At 35.0% G+C, this 21901-nt stretch overlaps 3 protein-coding genes across 3 annotated transcripts; 1 reads left to right on the forward strand and 2 right to left on the reverse strand.

The window, feature by feature from the left end:
• Window positions 1-3825: 3825 nt before the first annotated feature.
• On the reverse strand, window positions 3826-5848 carry LOC115999376. Its single transcript, XM_031239231.1, has 8 exons — window positions 5560-5848; window positions 5369-5465; window positions 5154-5281; window positions 4982-5069; window positions 4759-4861; window positions 4403-4687; window positions 4085-4312; window positions 3826-3996 (listed from the first exon to the last, which is right to left on the reverse strand). The coding sequence occupies exons 1-8, from the start codon at window positions 5846-5848 to the stop codon at window positions 3826-3828; spliced, it is 1389 nt and encodes a 462-aa protein (XP_031095091.1).
• Window positions 5849-13040: 7192 nt separating this feature from the next.
• LOC115999218 (exportin-2-like) lies at window positions 13041-17354 on the forward strand. The gene is made up of 3 exons (XM_031239031.1): window positions 13041-13099; window positions 13193-16203; window positions 16941-17354. The coding sequence occupies exon 2, from the start codon at window positions 13264-13266 to the stop codon at window positions 16183-16185; it is 2922 nt and encodes a 973-aa protein (XP_031094891.1). The 5' UTR covers window positions 13041-13099; window positions 13193-13263; the 3' UTR covers window positions 16186-16203; window positions 16941-17354.
• A 660-nt stretch (window positions 17355-18014) lies between these two features.
• LOC116000167 (glucan endo-1,3-beta-glucosidase 8-like) lies at window positions 18015-21355 on the reverse strand. Its single transcript, XM_031240202.1, has 2 exons — window positions 20558-21355; window positions 18015-19250 (listed from the first exon to the last, which is right to left on the reverse strand). The coding sequence occupies exons 1-2, from the start codon at window positions 20890-20892 to the stop codon at window positions 18128-18130; spliced, it is 1458 nt and encodes a 485-aa protein (XP_031096062.1). The 5' UTR covers window positions 20893-21355; the 3' UTR covers window positions 18015-18127.
• Between the last annotated feature and the right edge of the window lie 546 nt (window positions 21356-21901).

The following is a 21901-nucleotide window of genomic DNA, read 5'->3' on the forward strand; positions in this document are numbered from 1 at the left end:
TCTAAATGCAAGGAACTCATGTTCAATCAATAGTGTTTGATAATGACATTAGAACGTATGATATCACTTTACAAACCAACAAATGGTACATCATCTCAAATGTCATTGTCAAACATGTCCGGACGAACTATAAAGTACTTGATCACAAATACAATTACACATGGATTTTAAATGGTCGGACCGGTGTCCAAACAAGTGACAATGATGACATGTCATTTGCTCCCATTTAAGTGGTTTATTTGTTTCTACTTACTTTAGTTGCAATAGGTATTTACAATTTCGTTATGTTTTATTAAAATATATAAGCATCTAGACTATTTCTTTGATTTTTATTAATTTAGCATTTTTTTCCTCTCTCATTATTATATGACTACTTTAACTAATTAAGAAACACTAATTTAAAAATACGCATTTGACATTGGTTTAATCGCGCAACGCGCGTGTGATAACTAGTAAATCAATAAATATTAACTATGTTGACACAGAAAATTTGAACCCGACAAATAGACCGATAAAATTATTATTAGGCTTAATTCTAAAATTAATGAGTTGTGGATACAAATTATTATATATCACCACCATACATAAATTTTGAAATTTAAATATTTTTTTCAATAGTGCTTCCAAACAGATTGTTGTGCTTATGTGAAATACTTACTATTATTCAAAATGGTCAATGTTGTATTTATAGAGTTCTCAAACACGCCAAATACGTAGGGATCCGTGGTTTGCACATGATGTTCATTGTTTGTGCTCTTGTTTTCTGCATTGTGAAAGACCATTAACAAAATTATCTATCGATGTTTGTCATACATATTAAACAAAAAAACACATAGGAACTATAAAAAAACTCTATATCTAAAATAAGCAAGCATGATATATTATACTTATAAAAAAAATTATATATTTTGCACACATTATCTTATAAAATTATATGAAATATTTTTCACACATTGTATTATAAAATTTTAGACTATATATTTATAGACTACAAATTTAGAAATATATATGTAATATTTATATCTGTAGATATATATATATATATATATATATATATATATATATAATTTTTGATACCATTAACCATTATATATGTAATATTTATATCTGTGTGTATATGTAATATTTATATCTGTGTGCGTGTATATATATATATATATATATATATATATATATATAAAAGAAAAATGAAATATCAGATATAGCATCCGTAGTCTTCATTTTGGATCTCCCAGACTGCACATCTCTTCCTCTCTACTCCTACCTCAATTTCTCTACTCCTATAAAAGAATATCTGTAACTCTATCAAGCCAGATCTGTAATCCATGCCTATATCCCTCAAACTCGCGGTAACCGACAGACCATCCATGTTAATCGGCGACTTGAGGTACCGATTAAATTAGCAAAGTGTAGAAAAGGGTTTTGGTGGAAGACGAAGAACAATGAACTAGTAAGTTTCTGTTCAAATTGTATTTAGTTTTTAGTTCGTAGATCTACGATTTCCGACAAATCTTAGTGAAATGCATGTGTTTTCTTTGTTAACTTGCAGGTTTCTTTTTCTGTTACTTCTAGTGAGAAAAAATACTACGGACGACTGGACTATGTACTGATCAGCTTAGATTTACAGTGAAAATGGAGTTTCTACCTAAATTATTTGGTAATTTTTCAATTCATTTTGTTTTGAGTTTGACTCCAGTACCAAATTTGCCCTAATTAACAAAATTTGTAATTTGTCTTACCTACTGACAATCATTTCAGTTTATTCCTCAATTAGAAGGTAAATTTCACCAGAAATTTGTATTAAGTTGGCGTAAAGCTAATAAATTGCCCAAACTGACGAAATTTGAAATTTGTCTAACAAACTGAAGTTGATTTCAGTTTGTAGATACAATAGAAGGTAATAGATTAATGAACTTTGACTACAATAGTTGTTGTGCCATCAAATTTAGGACTGCACTTGTGTTTCTAGCTAAATGGTAATATAAAGTCCATATGTTTTAATTTAGCTAACCTACTGAACTCTGTAATCTGCAATGTAATTATAACACTTAGCTTCAAAGATATTTGCACTCTAAATATCATGTAAAAGAATAAAGGTGAGTACCTTTCTCATTAGATGGATGTTTCCTTTTAGTGCCTATGACCCCTGATTTGGTGAGCTTCCTCATGCTTGAAATTGCTAATTAGTTTTTCTGTGTCTCATGTACAGTGAATAAGTAGTATTTATATTGGAGTAAAAAGCAATATTAATGAGTGGGGCTTTTAGTTTTCCAGAATGACATTGGAATACTAAATGACTTACAGGAGATTAATGATGTTAGCTCCATAATGATGATGAACTTTATGTGTAAGAAACTAATTACACTGATACTTAGGATTGATAATTTTTAACTGAAATTATCAATTAATTGTTAATTTAGTATACTACTTGGCAGCGTTACAAAATCATTTTAAAGCTCTATCTCATGAATAATTCAATTAAATGTAAACATTTTATTATGAACTTTATCTATTTTTTAATATTTATCCACTGAGATTTGGTCATGCATTGGAATTTCTAATTGTTGATGTCACTATGTCAGTTTATATGCTAAGGATGAATCAAGAACACAACTGACATACTCTCAGTGGAGCCGAGAGATAAGTCACCTAAACTATTTTTAATTAGTTATTAATTCTAATGTGAGATTAATGTTTTTTCTTGTAGTAATAGAAGAGCATGTAGTTATTTTCTTGATTTACAATTTGTGTAAATGTAGGAGAAAGCAATTTACATTCATGATGTGCATAAGTCCTTATATTTTGTGGTAATATAAAACATATAGTGATTTAGTATTTGTGTAAATCAATCGTAGAAGGACATTTACAGTCATGATGTGCTAAGTAAAATTATTTTTGATAATTTTAAAGTTTGGATACTACCATCCCATAAATTTCCATAAAAAAGATATAAGTAAAGTTTGTATACTACCATCTCACACTGTGTAGAGCATTGTCAGATGTTAGTTTCTATTTGTTTATATAGTTTGGTCATGCATTGGAATTTCTAATTGTTGGTGTCACTATGTCAGTTTATATGCTAAGGATGAATCAAGAACACAACTGACATACTGTTAGTGGAGCCGAGAGATAAGTCACTTGTACCTATTCTTAATTAGTTATTAATTCCAATGTGAGATTAATTTTTTCGAGCATGTAGTGATTGTCTTGATTTAAAATTTGAGTGAATGTAGGAGAATTTGTTGATCTAGTATTTCTGTAAATCAATCGTAGAAGGACATTTACAGTCATGATGTGCTAAGTTCTTTTATTTTGGAGTAATATAAGAGAATATAGTGATTTTATTGATTTAGAATTTGTGTAAAACTAAAGATAATTAAAACAGTGAACTAAACAAATACTAAAGATAAGAAACATTGAATACATTCCTAATAATTCAATCTAATATTGTATATCTATAGAGAACTGCACTACATACTTAGTGTATACAGTCTTGCTAGGTTATAGCAGTACTCCAAGCTTCTACTTTAGTTCTCCTGCCCTTACACCTTGAATCCTGCAACAATGAAAAAAAAATTCCAACAGTGGTTTTGTCAAACAATCCACATTTTTTTAATGTGGTTCATGTTATACTTCATCCAATTCCATGTTAGGGTTTAACCTGCAACAATTTTTTTTAATACAAAAATCATAAGGAATAACATAGTTCACCAATACCCAAATTTGGGTGTACAGTTTAAAACAGAAAGCAACACCACAAACAAAACATAAGTGTCATACACCATAGTAACACAATTGTCCATCAAAAACACTCATAGAAAACAATCAATCAATCTTCTCTAACTTCACATGGCATTGCTTCACTTTCTTTCCACCCTTGGTTGAAGAAAATGAATCAAGCAAACAACGCTTGACCGGTCCATCAGTAGTACAATCAGTACTACTCGTTGGGGCCAACATAGCAACAGGGCTCTCCGCTTCATCACTCTCAAAACCCTGAACATTGAAAACATATATTAACAAAAGTTAATATTTATGTGCAGGAGCAATTATTATCTGCATTTAGTTCAAAAAGATAAGTCACCTCCAAAAATTTATCATCCCCCTCACTTATAGGGCATTCAGAGTTATAGTCATTTTCATGTAAACTTAGAAGATCAGGGCAGTGTTGTTGCAGCACAATCTGGTCAGTGTTAATTCTAAGAACAGGAAATGGGATATTACGACGAACAAACTGGTCCTTCTTTGCTGAAATCTTGAAAAACATTATCCTCCCTACCAGTTCAAATATCTCCTTTATGTGTCCAAGGTTCTGAAAAAATAAAGATGCAGTTAAGTTTAAAGTTCTGAATAAATTAAATCTGAAATGAAAATATGTATAAGAAATGTAGAAAAAACTTACATTCACATTTCTTTCATATAGGTCTTCTGCTGCAAGACCTAGCAAATCCACGCATTCTCTATCCCATAGCAAAAAGGATGCAGTACCCTTCATGTCAACCACACGTACTCTAATTTTATACTTTGTAACGCTACCCTCAGGAATTTTATTACATTTGAAACACTTATTGACACCCTCAGAAAGTTTGAGTTTTTTATTGCAACCCTTATTAGGATAGGAAATATAAAACCAATCACTTGAATTTTCAACACCATTTATCCTTGCAGCTATCCAAAAGTCACCAAACTGGAAAAAAATATAATACAGAAATTAAATTAATGAATAAGAAACTGCAAATGTAATTTATTTGTAATTACCTGTTCATTGTCATAGAGATCAGTAATGGTAGTGAGTTCCATTGATTGAGTGCTTGAATCATCATGAGTGTTTGTGAAACTCATGCTAGACATGGAAGCTATACTGCGCATGGGTGTTTGCTATGAGAGCTCTGTCATACTGTAAATTAAAAAAAAAGAGTTAATAACGAATATAAAAACAAATAAGTTTTATGTTAAGAGGTATCAGTTCATGTAAACTTACCTTTCTTTAAACTGCTGCATTTCAGGGCAGTCAATATTAAAGTGAATTTGAGTGACATCATAGGAAGAGCAGATTTTTACATCACCATCTGAAATTATATCTGTGTATGTTAGTATAGGTATACATCTAGAATTTAATTTAAACTATTTTGATAAACAACTCAGTGACTTACCTCTAACACCAAATTCCAGTCTACAAAACTGGATCAAAACATACAGAGGCTCATTACCAGGAGATTGATAGAAAGACTCAATTTTTGCAACATGTTCATCCCAGAATGTACAGGTTAGACGATTACCCCTATTTTTTAAAGCAATCAAATGAAAATATTTAGCGAAGTAAAGATGCATGGTACTTATGTTTACAAATAGTAAATACTTTACTTACTGTGAATCTTCTATAACAAAGTCAATTAGTCTAGTATCATTGCCAGCAATGGTCTTCTGTTGTGGAGCATGTATTTGAACCACACGACCAAATAAATCTATACGAAAAGCTCTTTGTCAAAAAATGCAAGAAAACAGTAAAAATTTTTCTAAACTAATTAATGGACTGAAATCATAGTTTTGAATGCTTACCAAACAGCTCTTTGTCATTTAAGGTTGGGTTACTCCTCAAACTTTGGAATGCCCTTATTCTATACATGTGTTTGGGGAAATTTGTAGACCTATATTCTTTCATAATAGTCTCACCATTGAATTGCAACATGTATTCATGCATACTGGTTTTATAAGTATGCCAATTTGCTACCACAAAGAAGTTTCTTACACAATAGACATCTCCTTCAACAAAACTGTTAAGGAATTTAGGAAGAATGTCCTTTGGTATATGGGCATGGATAACAGTCCCCTGAACAAATAAATCCATATTTATGTGCTTAGCATTTGTAGAAAAAAATCTAAACAAAACTAAATCGAATAGTACAGATTCATTAAGCATTTGGTAATGAATTTGTACCAAAAACACAAAAATTACAAACACACAATTTTTTGCAGATTCATGAAGCATTTGTACCAAAAACTAACGTGGAACTAATTTTTTTTTGCAGATTCATGAAGTATTTTTTGCAGAAAATACTTACCTCTTCGTCATGAAAGACTACCTCTTTGCTCTTGATCTCAGTAGACCCTCTCCTTTCCATTACGCAGTACGTACGCATCACTCGTAGCTTCATAGCACTACGTCTGTTGAAGGCAGTTAAATGGTTGGCGAGACAATACATCCCCATGATACAAATCAGTTGTGCAGCAGAACGCAAAAGCTAAATATGGAGAATGTATCTGTATCTGTATCTAGTCTAGCTTAATATAACATGTAATATATATGTGAGATGTAGATGTCTAGAAGTGAAAGAGTTCTTAATGTACTGTATTAATGGTTGCCTTGATACTCTAACCGTTAATGACGGCTAGAGTATATATGGCTGTATATAATGTTGAGCGTGAAAGACATCTATAATGGTTCATGGATACTCGAATCGTTAGTGACGATTCGGATTCCTATTCAATTTCCCGGAAATCGTTACCGGCAAATTTGAAAATAACTTGATGTAATTGGATCCTTCTAAACGTCGCCGTTTAATGTTGGACTGTTGGTAAAACCTAATTACGTTACGCGTAACGACGCGTTGCTTATCCTACAAAGTCGAACTGCCAAACGACGTCGTTTACTCTTGGGCGGGAATTTGTGAAAAAATGGAAGCATTTACAACGCCGTTTACATGACTGCATTTAATGCTGTTGTTGTTGCTATTTATATATATATATATATATATATATATATATATATATATATATATATATATATATATATATATATAACATACCAGAAGAGAACACTAAGAACCAATCTTACTCGTACTTTTGTAAATATCATATAATCATATCAATTTTTTATATATATAAAAAAAAAGCATTGTAGCATTTTCGTAATTATCATCAACTTCACATTGCAAATTTGAAAACTTTTTTTTTTTTTTGTAAAAACGTTACAAAGAAAAGGATGAGGGTGCATAAGCCACTCCTCGCAACCTAACATAGAAACGGATTTCTTGGCAAAGATATGAGTAGCCCAATTTGCATATCGCTTTACAAAAGAGATAGATGATGGGTAAATATGCATAAATGACTAACCCGTATAGCCAATCCGTCAAAAAGTCACCCGACCGGTCCGTCATAGCCATCACCCCGACAGGAATAAATCACTTGTGATCAACCGTACCGCTCGTACCGATGGGCTTCGTGACAAAAGAAGATGATCTCGGATAACCCTTGGAATTGCTCCGACGGAAAGCTACCCGGTCAGTCTACTGTAGGTTGACCGGTCAGTCTAGAAAGTGACGTAACCTGCAAGCCGAAAACCTAACTTACACAACAATTAATGAGGGCCAACTTGCACCTGCAGAGCGACAATTGACAGCCTGCATGCATAACGGCTCTGCAACCTCGATCAGTCAGCCTACGTGTAGCTTGTGGAGCGACCGTCTGACCAAGCCAACGAGAAGATGCCACGTTAAGCCACTTGTTACAGGTGCATTAAATGCGTAGACTGACTCAGTCAGTTTAAATATGAGGGTCTCCCCCTCACTTCTCATCATCATCTCATTGTAACAACTACTACTTGCTACTTGTAATCTTTACACTGTAGCATCTCTTTATTTGAGAATTACTCTACATAGCAATGCATTCACTACTTACGACCATCCACTTGTAGTCACTTGTTACTCGTAATACAAAAGAGCCTCGGACTGCTCGGTCGCCCTATAAGAAGAAAAACCACGCACCTAAAGCTTTAGACCGACGCAGCTTAAGTTTCAACAAGAAACACACCTTAAGTTCTCAACTGAAGAACTGACACACCTTAAGCACAAAAACCACGCACCTTAAGCACAAAACCTACGCACATTAAGTACAAAACTTACGCACCTTAAGTTCTCAACTGCACAAGCGACACACCTTAAGCATAGAACCCATGCACCTAAAGAAGGAACACGACGCACCTTAAGCACAAAACTTACATATCTTAAGTTTCACCCATATGGAAAATAACCAAATTACCACCTTATTTTTGTAATGTTGTTAATCCTGGATGCTGATTTTGACAATATCAATGGCTCTCTTCTCACCGCACAATCGCACATGAAAAGCCCTATCGCACGCGAACAGAATTATATATATATATATATATATATGGAATGGTTTAGGTGCGGGGAAGGGTTCTCGTGCGGTTGTGTGGTTACACACCTTAAGCATTACAATAGCGCACCTTAAGTATACAAACCACGCACCTTAATCACACAAAGAAAGCACCTTAAAAACATAAACCACACGCACCTAAAGCTTTAGGCCGACGCACCTTAAGTACACAAACCACGCACCTAAGGTTTTAAAATGTCGCACCTTAAGTTTCAACAACTCACGTACCTTAAGCATACATATCTCGCACTTTAAGAAGGAAAACAATGCACCTTAAGAAGGAAAACCATGCATCTTAAGCTTTAGATTCACTCACCTTAAGTTTCAACACTCGCGCAACTTAAGCATACAAATCACGCACTTTAAGAAGGAAAATCATGCACCTTAAGAAAAAAATTACGTACCTTAAGCAAACGCACGAGAACTAAATTCTATATATATACTAACAAATTACCCGTGCGATGCACGGATGAATTTTTTATTATATATTTAAATAATAAAATTAATGATGAAATTATAAACAATTCTAATATTTGAAAGTGTACATTTATTTGAAATTATAGAATTTGATATTAGTGTTGAAATTGATGACTTAAAATTATATTAGAAAAAATATAAACAAAAAATAGAAGGAAGAGCATGACTAATTGATATTATTTTAAGTAACAAAAATATACTATAATAAAATGAAGGGAATCTCTAAGTTTAATTATCATAGTAAGATTAAAGTGTTAAATACATGTTGGTAATATGGACGTAATATGTGTACATTTAATTTTCTTTTAATTATGGACGTAATATGTGTATATTTATTTTCCTTTAATTACCCACAATTATATGTGTATGTTTAATTTTTTATATGGGCAGAAAAATTTATCATTAATAATTCTAATAAAAATGATGTCGTTTTATTATGATTACTATATCAAAATTAAGGAGTATGTATTATTCTTAATTAATATTATGCTAATTATGACGTTCATGTATTATGAATAATTATGGTAATTAAGGAGTATATATTATTCTTAAAAAATAAATATGTTTAATTTTTTTTTAATTATGGGCGTAATATGTGTATGTTTAATTTTCTTTAATTATGTCCGTAATATGTGTATCATTAATTTCCTTAATTGATTAGATAAAATCTTTACGGCAAATATAAAAAACCGTTTAATAAAAGTATAATGTTTGAATTAATTTCCTAATTACCATAATTATTAAGATTTTATTCAAAAGTAACTATTAGCATAATTTTATATGTGTAATAATCTGTAAATTGGAATAATTTGTGTAATTGTATGGACGTAATAATATGTGAATTGGATTAATTATCATAATTTTTTTAGTCTCCTCTAATTATGGATGTAATATGTGTATTATCAAATTCCTTAACTGATTAGATAAAATTTATATTACGAAAAGTATTAATTCCTTAGTTGTCAAAATTTTTAAGATTTTATTCAAAAGTAAAGAAATGAAGTGCACAGGTAATTGATATTATTTGAAGTAAAAAATATATAAAATTATCGTAAGAATGGAATCTCTATGTTTAATTATCATAATAAATTTAAATGTTAAATACGGTTGATAATTACCACGGGTTATTTAGATGGTAAATAGTATATATGATAATTATCTATATAGATCACCATAATAAACGGATTAGCATATGGAACAATATTATATAAAAGGAAGGACTTTTAGGTAAGATATATTAGAAAAAATATCAAATAATTAAAATATGATATGAAAATTATATTAGAAAATTGATTACATAGTATCAATCATGCCAATTTTTCCTAATTCTATATTTGTAATTACCTTTTATAAACGGATTTAATAAGAAAATGTAGTTACGAACTTATATTAAGAGTTTTGGGTTATTGTTATATTATTATGGCTAAAGTGCCATCCCGCACCATGAACCATTCACGATTATTCACCCCGCACCATCATCTTCAATAAGTGATTATTCGAGCTATAAACTAATTTTTTTTTGCGCCTAGCATTTTTTGTAGGTTTTCTACAGGTTACCGGTAATCTGATGCTGACATGTAATTTTTTATTATTTTATTTTATTTTTTCTTATATTTCTTTGAGCAGCTAGGGCTCCCAGTGAAGATCCAGATGATCTATTACAGCTCTAAGAGGACATCCATACCAAACTCTTCGTAGAAACGCATACATACACAACACAACACACACCCGATGAAATATAATGGGAGCAAATCACAGAAACCGAGATAGATTAAAAAAAAAGAAGAAGCATAAATATACATAACCACGTAGAAATGAAGTGAAATATGAGAAAAGGGAAAAAGGAAGTTACCGCGGGGCCATGAAAAAGATCGGAGGAAATGAACTCGTTATTGTCGGCGTCGGTCCAGGAAGCAAGCGAGTAAATTATATTATTTGTTTTTGTTGGGAGAAGCAGAGTAAATCTAGAGGAAAAGTGGAAAACGTTGAGAATGAGAAAAAAAGAATAGAGAGATAAGGTTGGCACGTGGTGCCAATGCCCTTAGTGAAGAGATTGATAGAATTATGGTAAGCACTGGGTGTGTGCTGCGAAACTCCCATCTCTAAAGATGAATTTTCCTTTAGCGAACCTTTTGCCTCCGGTTCATCAAGAGTCGGGTTCATATGCGAACTTCATATTTGGAAGTGGCAATACAGATTGCGAAATGGACGGCGTTGGCACGAAGCAGGCATGGGGCGAAATACAACTCTAGTCTTCTTCTCGTCTTGGCGTGGCAGCTCGGTCCTCTCTCCGGCATGGTGAAGGTTGAAGATGATTAAGGTAATTAAGGCTTAATTAATGGTAATTAGTCGTTAATAAGCCACATCATTAATATTTCAAAAAAAAATAGCCACCTCATCAACAAATAAGCCGATATCAGCTTCCAAACCCGTGACATGTCAACACTTTACCAGAAAACCTACAAAAAATGTCAGGCGAAAAAAAAAATTAGTTTATGCCTCGAATAATCACTTATTGAAGATGATGATGCAGGATGAATAATCGTGAATGGTTCATGATGTGGGATGATACTTTAGCCTATTATTATTAATATTAAAGAAATTATATTAAGAATTTTGAATTATTATTATTACGGAGTATTATATTATTATTATTATTATTATTACTATTATTATTATTATTATTATTATTATTATTATCTTCACATAATAGATTTTAAATCAAGGTTACAAAATTTAATATTATTATTTCATTTATTCAAGTATAGTAATCACCATTTTTAACTAATAATCGTGCATTAGTATTTGGCAATTAATGATAAATATTAGTAATAATTGGAATCAACAATCAATGATATATGAAGTGATACAATGACATGATTTTAAGTTATTTAGGGGCTGGATTATAATTTTTTGAGTTAGATTGTGAAATTCATTATAACTATTGTTGATTTTGATTTTGGGTCAAATTTAAATAAAACGATATTTGGATAATATTTTGAGTTTTGGTTGGAATGTTTCGAAAAAGACGCACACTTAGGGTGTGTTTGGAAACCCGAAAAATGATTTTCGAAAATTATTTTCCGGGTTTTTGGTGTTTGGCTAGGACAGGAAAATAGAAGTCACGTAAAATAGCTTTGCAGTCAACGTAAAATAGCCCCTCTTTTCTGTAAAATGACTTCCCCTTTTTTTGGGGGGAAGTCATTTTACACTCTTCCTCCAACCTCCATCAACATAAAAAAGGGTCGGAGAAAGGGAACCTGCACTGCGCGCCTGAGACCCTGTTGGAGGTTCATCCCATCGCCTGAGACCCTGTTGGAGGTTCATCCCATCGCCGTTGTCGATCTGCCTGTCGCTGCCACAAGAACTGCTTTGCCGAAAAATATGGAACTCCACTGGATTGCTCGCAGCTCGCCGGATCCGCTGCTGCACTGTCGGAGAAGCTTTGTCTACGTCGAACGGGAGAGACGTAACTGTTGCTCATCGCTGCAAAGAGTACGCTGGAGACGGAGGACTCGCTGGCGATGAAGACGGAGGAAGAAACCCAGATTGCCGCTGCTTTGCCCAAGGAGACCTCAAATTGCCTTCTTCGGCGAGAAGGAGACCGGCAACGGCTAGCCAGAATATGTCGCCGGCCGTCGGAATCTGTCGCCGGAACTTAAATGATTTGTTATTACAGGTCATTTACCGGCTATTGCGTTTCATTGCCCCAAGTTGACATGTTAAAGGGTTTAATTGACCCTTTTAAAAGTTTATGTGCCTAATTGACTTTTGGTATAAATTTTAGGGGCTTATTTGACAATTTTCCTATACAAATATAATAAATATTAATATTTTATTTAATACTTCAACATGAAACATGTAGGGGAAAAACTATCACTGCAAAATATCGACAAGCGCTTGTAAGATCAAGAGTTCATAGTACAACTAAGATCCAGTCATATACATAACATGACAAATTCAACCTTCTACACCATAATCTTATTGCATTACGCTGTCATCTATGCTACAACTAGTTACTGAATTGCAAATGGCACACTACTAATAAAAACGAAGAGGACAAAATGGTAAAGATGAAGACAACGACAATGTTAACCAAAAGAGAATTAAGAAGACTTAGAGAAATTTAAACCAAAAGTAGTATTTATTTAGATTATCGATTTTACAAAATTGCAAACATTTATTCTAGTGACAATTATAATGAATCTCCTATATTATCTTATATTCATATACTTTAATATACTTTAAAATATTTATTTAAATATAAACATTGGACGTTAGATTAAAGCCCATAGTGGTCCAATAAGAAAGTACTCTTCACTACGGCCTAGCCCATTTTCCATAATTGCGTTTCCCCCCTTCTATTATCCCTCCTTTTTTACAACATTGTTCAAACGCTTCAGCCACTATCTCTCTCTCTCTCAGTGTGCCGATCGATCGCTCAGAGGTACTCTCTTTCTCTCTATACCATTTCACAAATTCAATATTCTCTCTCATTTCCTTCAACTCCATTTCTGGCTACACACTTATATACCTATAGATTTCTCTACAGTTTCGAAAAATCTCTGTAAAACCCTAGGAATACACTTCACTGTTTAAGCTCAAACTGATATGGAGTGGAACCCTGAAACTGTACAATTCCTCTCCCAATGCTTCCTGAACACACTATCTCCAATGCCCCAACCTCGGCGCCAGGCTGAGGCGGGACTCGCGGAGGCCGCTGAGAAGCTCAACTACGGCCTCGTCGTGCTCCGCCTCGTGGCTGAGCCTTCGGTTGATGAGCAGATCCGACAAGCGGCCGCTGTGAACTTTAAGAATCACCTCAAGTTTCGATGGTCGCCGTCTCCTTCTGGACCTAATGCTCCCACCCCGGCTCCAATTGCGGACCCTGAGAAAGAGCAGATCAAAAGTTTGATTGTTTCGTTGATGATTAGTGCATCTCCGAGAATACAGTCTCAGCTCAGTGAAGCTTTGACTGTGATTGGGAAGCATGATTTTCCAAAAGCGTGGCCGACTTTGTTGCCTGAGCTCGTTCTGAGTCTTGACAAGTTGAGTCAGGCCAATGATTATGCATCTGTTAATGGGGTATTAGCTACTCTGAATTCCTTGTTTAATAAGTTTCAGTATCAGTTTAAGACCAATGAGTTGCTCCTTGATCTTAAGTACTGCCTTGATAATTTTGCAAAGCCATTGTTAGAAGTTTTTAAACGCACAGCAAATGTGATAGATCAGGCTGTGGCTTCTGGGTCTGCAACTGAAGCGACCCTTAAGCCATACATAGAGTCTCAGAAGTTGTGCTGTGGGATATTCTATTCTTTGAATTTTCAAGAGTTGCCTGAATTTTTTGAGGACCATATGAATGAATGGATGGTTGAGTTTAAGAAATATCTTACTGTGAAGTATCCTGCTCTCGAGGATAGTAGCAATGATGGGCTTGCAGTTGTTGATGATCTACGATCTGCTGTCTGTGAAAACATTAGCCTTTATATGGAGAAGGAGGAAGAACTGTTTCAAGGGTTTTTGAGTGGATTTGTGGAGGCTGTATGGAGTCTTCTTGTAGCTTCATCTGCATCTTCCAGCCGGGAACAGCTGACTGTCAAAGCAATCAAGTTCTTGACAATTGTTAGCACTAGTATTCATCACACATTGTTTGCAAGAGACGACATTCAAGAACAGATTTGTCAAAGTATTGTCATTCCTAATGTAATGCTTAGGGATGAAGATGAGGAGTTGTTTGAAATGAACTATGTTGAGTTCATAAGGAGGGACATGGAAGGAAGTGATCTTGACACTAGGAGGAGGATTGCTTGTGAACTACTTAAGGGAATTGCAACTTTTTATAAGGAAAAAGTGACTGAGAAGGTATCCCTTCAGATAAAGAATTGTTTAGCCATGTTTACTCAGAATCCTGCTGGACATTGGAAATTCAAAGACTGTGCTATCTATTTGGTTGTCTCCCTTGCGATTAAAAAGGCAGGTGGTACTTCAGTGTCAACTGACCTGGTAGATGTGGAGAACTTTTTTGCATCTGTTATTGTTCCAGAGCTCCAAAGTCAGGATGTGAATGCCTTTCCAATATTGAAGGCGGGTGCATTGAAGTTCTTTACTATGTTTAGAAATCAGATATCAAAACCCATTGCATTAGCACTACTTCCAGATGTTGTTCGTTTCCTTGGTGCAGACTCCAATGTGGTTCATTCTTATGCCGCAAGTTGCATTGAGAAGTTGTTGTTGGTCAAAGATGATGGCGCAAGAGCAAGGTATACAGCATCTGATATCAGTCCATTTTTGCTAGTGTTGATGACCAATCTTTTTAATGCCTTGAAGAAGCCAGAGTCTGAAGAGAATCAATACATAATGAAGTGTATTATGCGAGTGCTTGGTGCTGCAGAAATTTCTCGTGAGGTTGCTTTACCTTCCATAGCTGGTCTCACGCAAGTCCTGAACATAGTCTGTCAGAATCCAAAAAATCCTGTTTTCAACCACTACCTCTTTGAATCAGTGGCTGTTCTTATTAGAAGGGCCTGTGAGAGGGATCTCTCTCTTATATCTGCTTTTGAAGAAAGCTTGTTCCCTAGCCTCCAGATGATTTTGGAGAGAGATGTGAGTGAGTTCTTCCCTTATGCATTTCAACTGCTGGCTCAGCTTGTTGAGTTGAACAGGCCGCCCATTCCACAACACTACATGCAGATATTTGAGATTCTCCTTTTACCTGACTCCTGGAAAAAGTCTGCAAATGTTCCTGCTCTTGTGCGATTGCTCCAGGCATTTCTTCGGAAAGCACCTAATGAGCTTAATCAGCAGGGCAGGTTGTCAAGTGTCCTTGGGATATTTAATACACTGATATTTTCTCCAAGCACTGATGAACAGGGATTCTATGTGCTGAATACAGTCATTGAAAACCTTGGGTTTGATGTTGTCTCACCATACGTAGGCCATATTTGGGCTGCCCTATTTAAACGGCTGCAGGAAAGAAAAACAGTGAAGTTTGTGAAGAATCTTGTGATATTTATGTCTCTTTTCCTGATTAAGCATGGCTGTCAAAATCTTGCAGCTTCAATTGATGCTGTTCAGGCAAATTTATTTCGCACAATTGTGGAACAATTTTGGGTACCTAACCTTAAGTCAATCACTGGGTCAATTGAGCTCAAATTAACTGCAGCTGCTTCAACTAAACTTATATGCGAATCTCCATCATTATTGGATTCTGGGCTTTGGGGGAAGATGCTGGATAGTATAGTTACTCTTCTATCTAAGCCTGAGGATGAGAGGGTAGAAGAGGAGCCTGAAGTTCCAGACTTTGGGGAGACAGGATATAGTGCTGCTTTTGTTCATCTATACAATGCTGGGAAGAGAGAAGAGGACCCACTGATTGATATACAGGATCCAAAGCAATTTTTGGTTGCATCATTGGCTAATCTCTCTGCTCGTTGCCCTGGTCAGTACACCCAAGTTATAAGGGAAAATCTTCTCCCAGCAAATCAGGCGGCGTTACTTCAGCTTTGCAACTCTTATAATCTGTCAATAGTTTGAGTCTGAAGATATTCCATGGTATGGTTTTCCTTGGAATATAAGTTCTCTGCATAATTACCTTGTTATACTATCCAACTAATGATTCACTTCCTATGCATTAAATGGTGATTAAGTCTGATAACTGTTTGTTTTCCATCATAGTGATTTCTCTTGCTAGATGAAGTGTTCATGCATTTTCTTTCCTTTTCTTGGTTTGGCCAACGTTATCGTTCAAAATCACCTTACTGCTAAATAATCTTAAAGAGAAATAAATGACAGTTAAAATGGTACTTTGTACCAGATTGTTATGCTTATTTTAATTCTCTATCTTGTATAATAGGGCAATGATAATATTAGGGGTGTGTGTGTGTGTGTAGATACACACATTTGTGGAAGAAAAATCTAGGTGAACAACAGGAATTAAGAGATTTCCTCATTTCCCCCCTGCAGCCATGTTTAACTCCGTTTTTATATGCATATGGTAGCCAAATTGTAAAATTCTATTACTCATAAATTTACTTATAGAAGACCAATTTATTGAGCATTTCTTATACATACTTCATTTTACACAATTCTTTTAGACTTCTATTTGACTATTATTTCGATATGTCCTGTATTTTAGTAAGATGGTCATGAATGCAAATGGTGCTACAAGTTACTTGATGCAAATGTCTTCTACTTTTTTTCATATGGTGCATTTAAAAAAAAAAAAAAAAGAAATTGGCAACCATTGTTCTCTCTTCTTATGCCTAACTATCCATTGATTCAACTTTCAGGATGCCATTTCTCTTTATTTGCTGTCACGGATTGTGTGAGGTCTCAGGTCTGGTCCTCTTTTTTGATGCATTTGCAGTCAATGGTCACAAAGAATCAACATCGTACTCTTCTAGATTGTCTTGAATGTTTCAGAGTTGGTGTATCTGAATGGTCATAATGTTGTTTTCGACATACTTTCTTGGTGGCAGTAGCTTGGCGCCACAATTTTGGGTTGGGAATATGAGTCGGGGGCACATGCTTTTCCGGAGCAAATGGTAACTGCTTCACTGTGGATCGTTTGCTTAGAGTTTATCCTTTTTGTATGCCCCCTCCCTTATTTTTCTTCGTGGTTTAGTCAATGAGAATGGACAAATATTTTTGAGAAATGGATTTCTTCTCAGGGTTTTGGTGGATATATATATATATTCCATACACTTTACATTTGTGTGATGAAAATCTACATGACCTTATGGAAAATGTCTACATCAAACGTTTTTCTTTAAGAAAAACACACCATTAATATTAATTCAAGAAAAACACACCATTAATATGAATATTGCTTCCTTTGCCAAAGTATGGGCAACCATATTTTCGGATTATTTAGCAAATACAAAGCTAACTAACATCAAGAAAACATTTAGGAGTAGGATTAAAAGAGTTCAAGTAACATTTTTCTTTGTGAATCTTTGCTGGATATCCTATTCCAATTGTTATATCATGGGCTAGGGTTCATGATATAAAAGTTTTTGTATATGTATATCTTGATAATTGCTGACACATAATATAATAAAACAGGTACAAAAATTATCAATTGCAAACACAGAATGCGTCAACTACAAATACAAAATTTAAAAGTTATTTTTAGACCAAAATTTACCTTGCATTGCAAGGTAGACTCTGGTTCATGGTATAATTTGTATCTTACTTATAGATGCCTGGTACTAATATTGCTAATGGTTGCTAATGTTAAATTACAGAGGCCAAAATGGTAAAGGCATACACTTCCCCATTTCTAGCAAGCCGCTAATCACTCGGGTTGAAGGGACTAAACTAAAGTGCAGAATATGAAACAAAAAATTTACTTGACAAAAAAAAAAAAAAAAAAGCATACTCCGTAATTTATTAATAATAATCAACAGTATCTACTCCCAGCAGTATCAAATACAATGACTCCATTAAAAAAAATATAGTACTTCGAATGAAGTATCTACAGAGAGAGTTGGATGGATGATAATAACAACAAAACTGCAAAACCTGCTACAAGCACCAATATTCCCGGCAACAACTCGGGTGAGAAGGAGGTGGCTATCTGGATGCTAAAGTTACAGTTTGCCTGAGATATGTTCACGTCAGTCACCATAGCCAGACCTTGAAAGTTGCAGCTGAACTCATCTTGATTCTGCACCTGAAAGTACATATTGAACGCGTACGACGCATTACCGTTGGCATCCAACCCGTTGCACGAAGACCCGTACCCAAGCGCCGTGCAATCTGAAAACGTGCAGGCGTAGTTGATGTTGTCCGCAAGTTTGCTCAAGTCCTTGGCATCTGGCCTGAGCCTGCACCATTTATTCGGGAGGTATTTCACGTCTTGCGCCCCCGCAAGAAGTTTGTCTTGTCCTTGCCCCGTAAGGTCCATTGGGAACTTTGGCTGCCCGTCGTACCTAAAAATCCCCCAGTGGCGCTCAAAGTTACCAGGCGCTATACTCTTAATATCCTCATCAATCAACCCGAACAAGTATACCTCCATGTATCCGGGCCGAAGTGGTGTTCCTTTGTTGGCTGCTAATCTCGGTAAAAGTCCTTTGTAGAATCTATAGGCCAAGTTCACATTGGCATTCCTATCACCTTCAGTTGGCCATCCCACTTCCCCAACCAAAACCGGCATGTCACCATACCCGGCTGCCTTTAGGGCCGAAACCAGAGTATCATAGTTGGCATCGAACACATTAGTGTATTGGATCCCATTATCCACTATGGGATTGGCCGCCCCATCAAAGAACGCAAAGTCGACTGGGAAGTGTTCATTCGCATACAAACTTAAGAAGGGGTATATGTTTACCGTGAAGGGTGCATTGTTCTGGTGCAGGAACCCAACAATCTGGTTCATCTGTTCACTAATATCTTGCCGAAATCTACCAGCAGAGGGTACAGCATTGTCTTCAGGCGAGTTGTAAACATCGGCATTTAATGGTACTGTTGCCTTAACGTTGTCCCCGACTCCAGCATCATTTAGAGCATTTTGAATGTTTTGAAGCGCCGGAAAGGTTGTGTTAATGAATGAGTTGTTATAAGATGTGAGGAAAGGCTCATTACCAACTGCAACATACCTGCAAACAGATTGAGATGTAAGCAAGATTACAAGAGTTTTATATAAACAATCAAATGCTTAATATTCCCAAAAAAATAGAAATTCGAAAAAATTGTGCAAACACAACTGCCCATAACAGCTTGCATTGTCTACTTCCTTTCAACATTACCATTAAAGATGTTCTCAAAAAAAAAAAACATTACCATTAAAGATTCAACTTTCTAATCAGAACAAAATATTGGACATTTGGCCCCACAGATCACATGATACTGACATCATGTTGACAGAATGGGGCTGTTTTCTAAATTAAAGGCAACGCGTTAACAGGAAAAAATCAATCTTTTCATAACTTTATTGTTTGAATACAAGCACAAAAGACGAGAATAAGATAATATCATGCTGATTAACTGAAACTTCTTACCTCCCCTCAATGTACTATTAACATACGCTCCACTAGATAACACCTTTCGTATCCTTTACCAAATGTTAGTGCCTAAGATACTTTCAACCTATGTATACTACAGGCTCAAGCAAAACAGATAGTTCTACAAAATTTTATCATGCATTGAGAAGATTTTGAGTTTGACCAAGAAACGGGGAGTATATTATCCATCACATAATATAATATATCTGAATATGAGTAAGTTTTGTATATAATATACACCGACCGATAGTTCAACTTATCATCTAAAAGAAAGACAAGTGGTGGCTTTGTGAGGTAAAAATAAGACTTAATTGAAGCAATGTATATGTCTAAAGTTATAATTCCTAAAAAATCAGATTAGAGAAACTGAAACATAAAACCTTCAAAGCACATTGGAATGTGGGGATCCCAAAATTTGAAAACCAATAAACAGCACCCAACCCTCTACACAGATCCACAAATTATGCATACACATTAAATACTATATTACTGGATTGCTTTGCTTTCTTTTTTTAATGAAGAAGGATGGCTTTTTGCAACAAACAAACACAAAACATAAAAATAGATACTCCCATGAACTTTTTCTTTCCTTTTTTTCTTTTTCAGTAAAGCAAAGTGTTTGTCATAGATAGATATAATAAAGCCTAATGAAGCAGACCAAGAATACATGAAGGGAAAGAAACACAACCCTTTAAGTTCATATAGTGCAAGATTCACAAGAAGTTGAATTGAATTCATCCAAAAAATCACAGAGAGTGGCAATGGCAGTGGAGTGATAAGTGTTTATTGATTTGAATTTTGAAGTGAATCAACCATATAATATATCCACAGAGACACACACTTAAGTAAATAATTTGAAACAAGGAAAGGAAAGGAAAGGGGAAGCATATATGTATGTATACTTGATGTTGACACCTCCTTTGAAGTTATAGCGAGTGACATTGCGTTTGACCCAATCCTTAGCTCTATCATAATCATTCATGGCAAGAAGCTGGTCATTGGGTATGGCCACCATGACCTCAATATCTGTCCCTGCAAGAGCACTCATGCTGGACTGATCAGCATCAAACAGTTTAACCTTCTGAATCCCATTGTCTTTCAGCATCTGCACCACCGTCTTAGGCGGCAGTTTGTGGCTCGCCATGGTTCCCCAGTTCACCCCTAACCCTTCAACACTCAACCCACTACTAATCATCAATAAAACTACTACACAACAACAAATCCCAATCCTAAACATTTTTCCTTCCCAAAATGGGGAACGGATCTTGTCTTGATTCAAACTATATACAACTCTCTCTGTCTGTCTGGGAATAAAGATCGGATCTTTTCGCTATCAAAACCTGAAATTGCCCACAAATACTGATTCTTCGTTCGGGGTTTTGCTTTTCACACAAACTAATTTCAGAGCAATGCACCCTTTGCTGACAAGAAATGGTGATTCTTGAAATCTTGAATGGGATTTATGCTGAAGGAGAAAAACCCAAAGAGATTACAGTAATATATACGAGTTCAGAGAAGAAGAAGAAGAAGAAGAAGGACAACAACAACAAAGAAAAACCCAGAGAGGTTAAAAAGAGAGTTTGGATGGATTAGGAATGTGACTGAGATTTTCCAAAAAAAAAAAATGGAATGCGACTGAGAGAGCTGTAGAAAGGTAGGAACAACGTGGGTGTGAAACCTCAAGTCCAAAGCCAACTGCCACAACGTTGTTTGTACGAATGTATATGTAGATGATGTGTTGTACAATACAATTCTTCACGGTTTGAACTCACGAAAGCTTCCTAAACGCGGAGCCGAATAAGCATACTACTTTTGGTACACACTTTTTATTTAGGTATAAGGCTTTAGTATAAGGGTGTGTTTGGAAGCCCGGAAAATGATTTCCAGAAATCATTTTTCGGGCTTCGTGTGTTTGACAACAGCAGGAAAACGTGGTCAACGGAAAATGTTTTCCGTTGACCACGGAAAATCAATGCAAAATTCCGGAAAACAACTTCCGGACAAAAGTTCGGAAGTCGTTTTTCGGAAATGGGAACAAGGCTCCAAAGCGAGGAGGGAGTCGTCCCTCCTCAGTCGGCGGACTGGTTTCCGTCGGAAACCGGGCAGCTGCCGTCCTTTTTTTTTTTTTTAAATATTTTTAATTAATTAATTTAAAATAAATATTATTAGTTTATATATTTTTATATTTTAAATAAAATAATAAAAATATATAATTATATATTTCTACTCATTTTCCACTCATTTTC

This window comes from Ipomoea triloba, chromosome 12 (assembly GCF_003576645.1).
Source record: "Ipomoea triloba cultivar NCNSP0323 chromosome 12, ASM357664v1".
NCBI lineage: Eukaryota > Viridiplantae > Streptophyta > Magnoliopsida > Solanales > Convolvulaceae > Ipomoea > Ipomoea triloba.

Excerpts from the sequence above, each read along its gene's own strand:
- LOC115999376 (XM_031239231.1), bottom strand. The coding sequence starts at position 5,848 with ATGGATTTATTTGTTCAGGGGACTGTTATCCATGCCCATATACCAAAG. Across the intron at positions 5,282-5,368 it reads TTTGTTATAGAAGATTCACA|GGGTAATCGTCTAACCTGTA; the intron begins GTAAGTAAAGTA and ends TTTAAAAAATAG. Across the intron at positions 5,070-5,153 it reads ACTGGAATTTGGTGTTAGAG|ATGGTGATGTAAAAATCTGC; the intron begins GTAAGTCACTGA and ends ATATAATTTCAG.
- LOC116000167 (XM_031240202.1), bottom strand. The coding sequence starts at position 20,892 with ATGTTTAGGATTGGGATTTGTTGTTGTGTAGTAGTTTTATTGATGATT. Across the intron at positions 19,251-20,557 it reads AAAGGAGGTGTCAACATCAA|GTATGTTGCAGTTGGTAATG; the intron begins GTATACATACAT and ends ATCTGTTTGCAG.
- LOC115999218 (XM_031239031.1), top strand. The coding sequence starts at position 13,264 with ATGGAGTGGAACCCTGAAACTGTACAATTCCTCTCCCAATGCTTCCTG.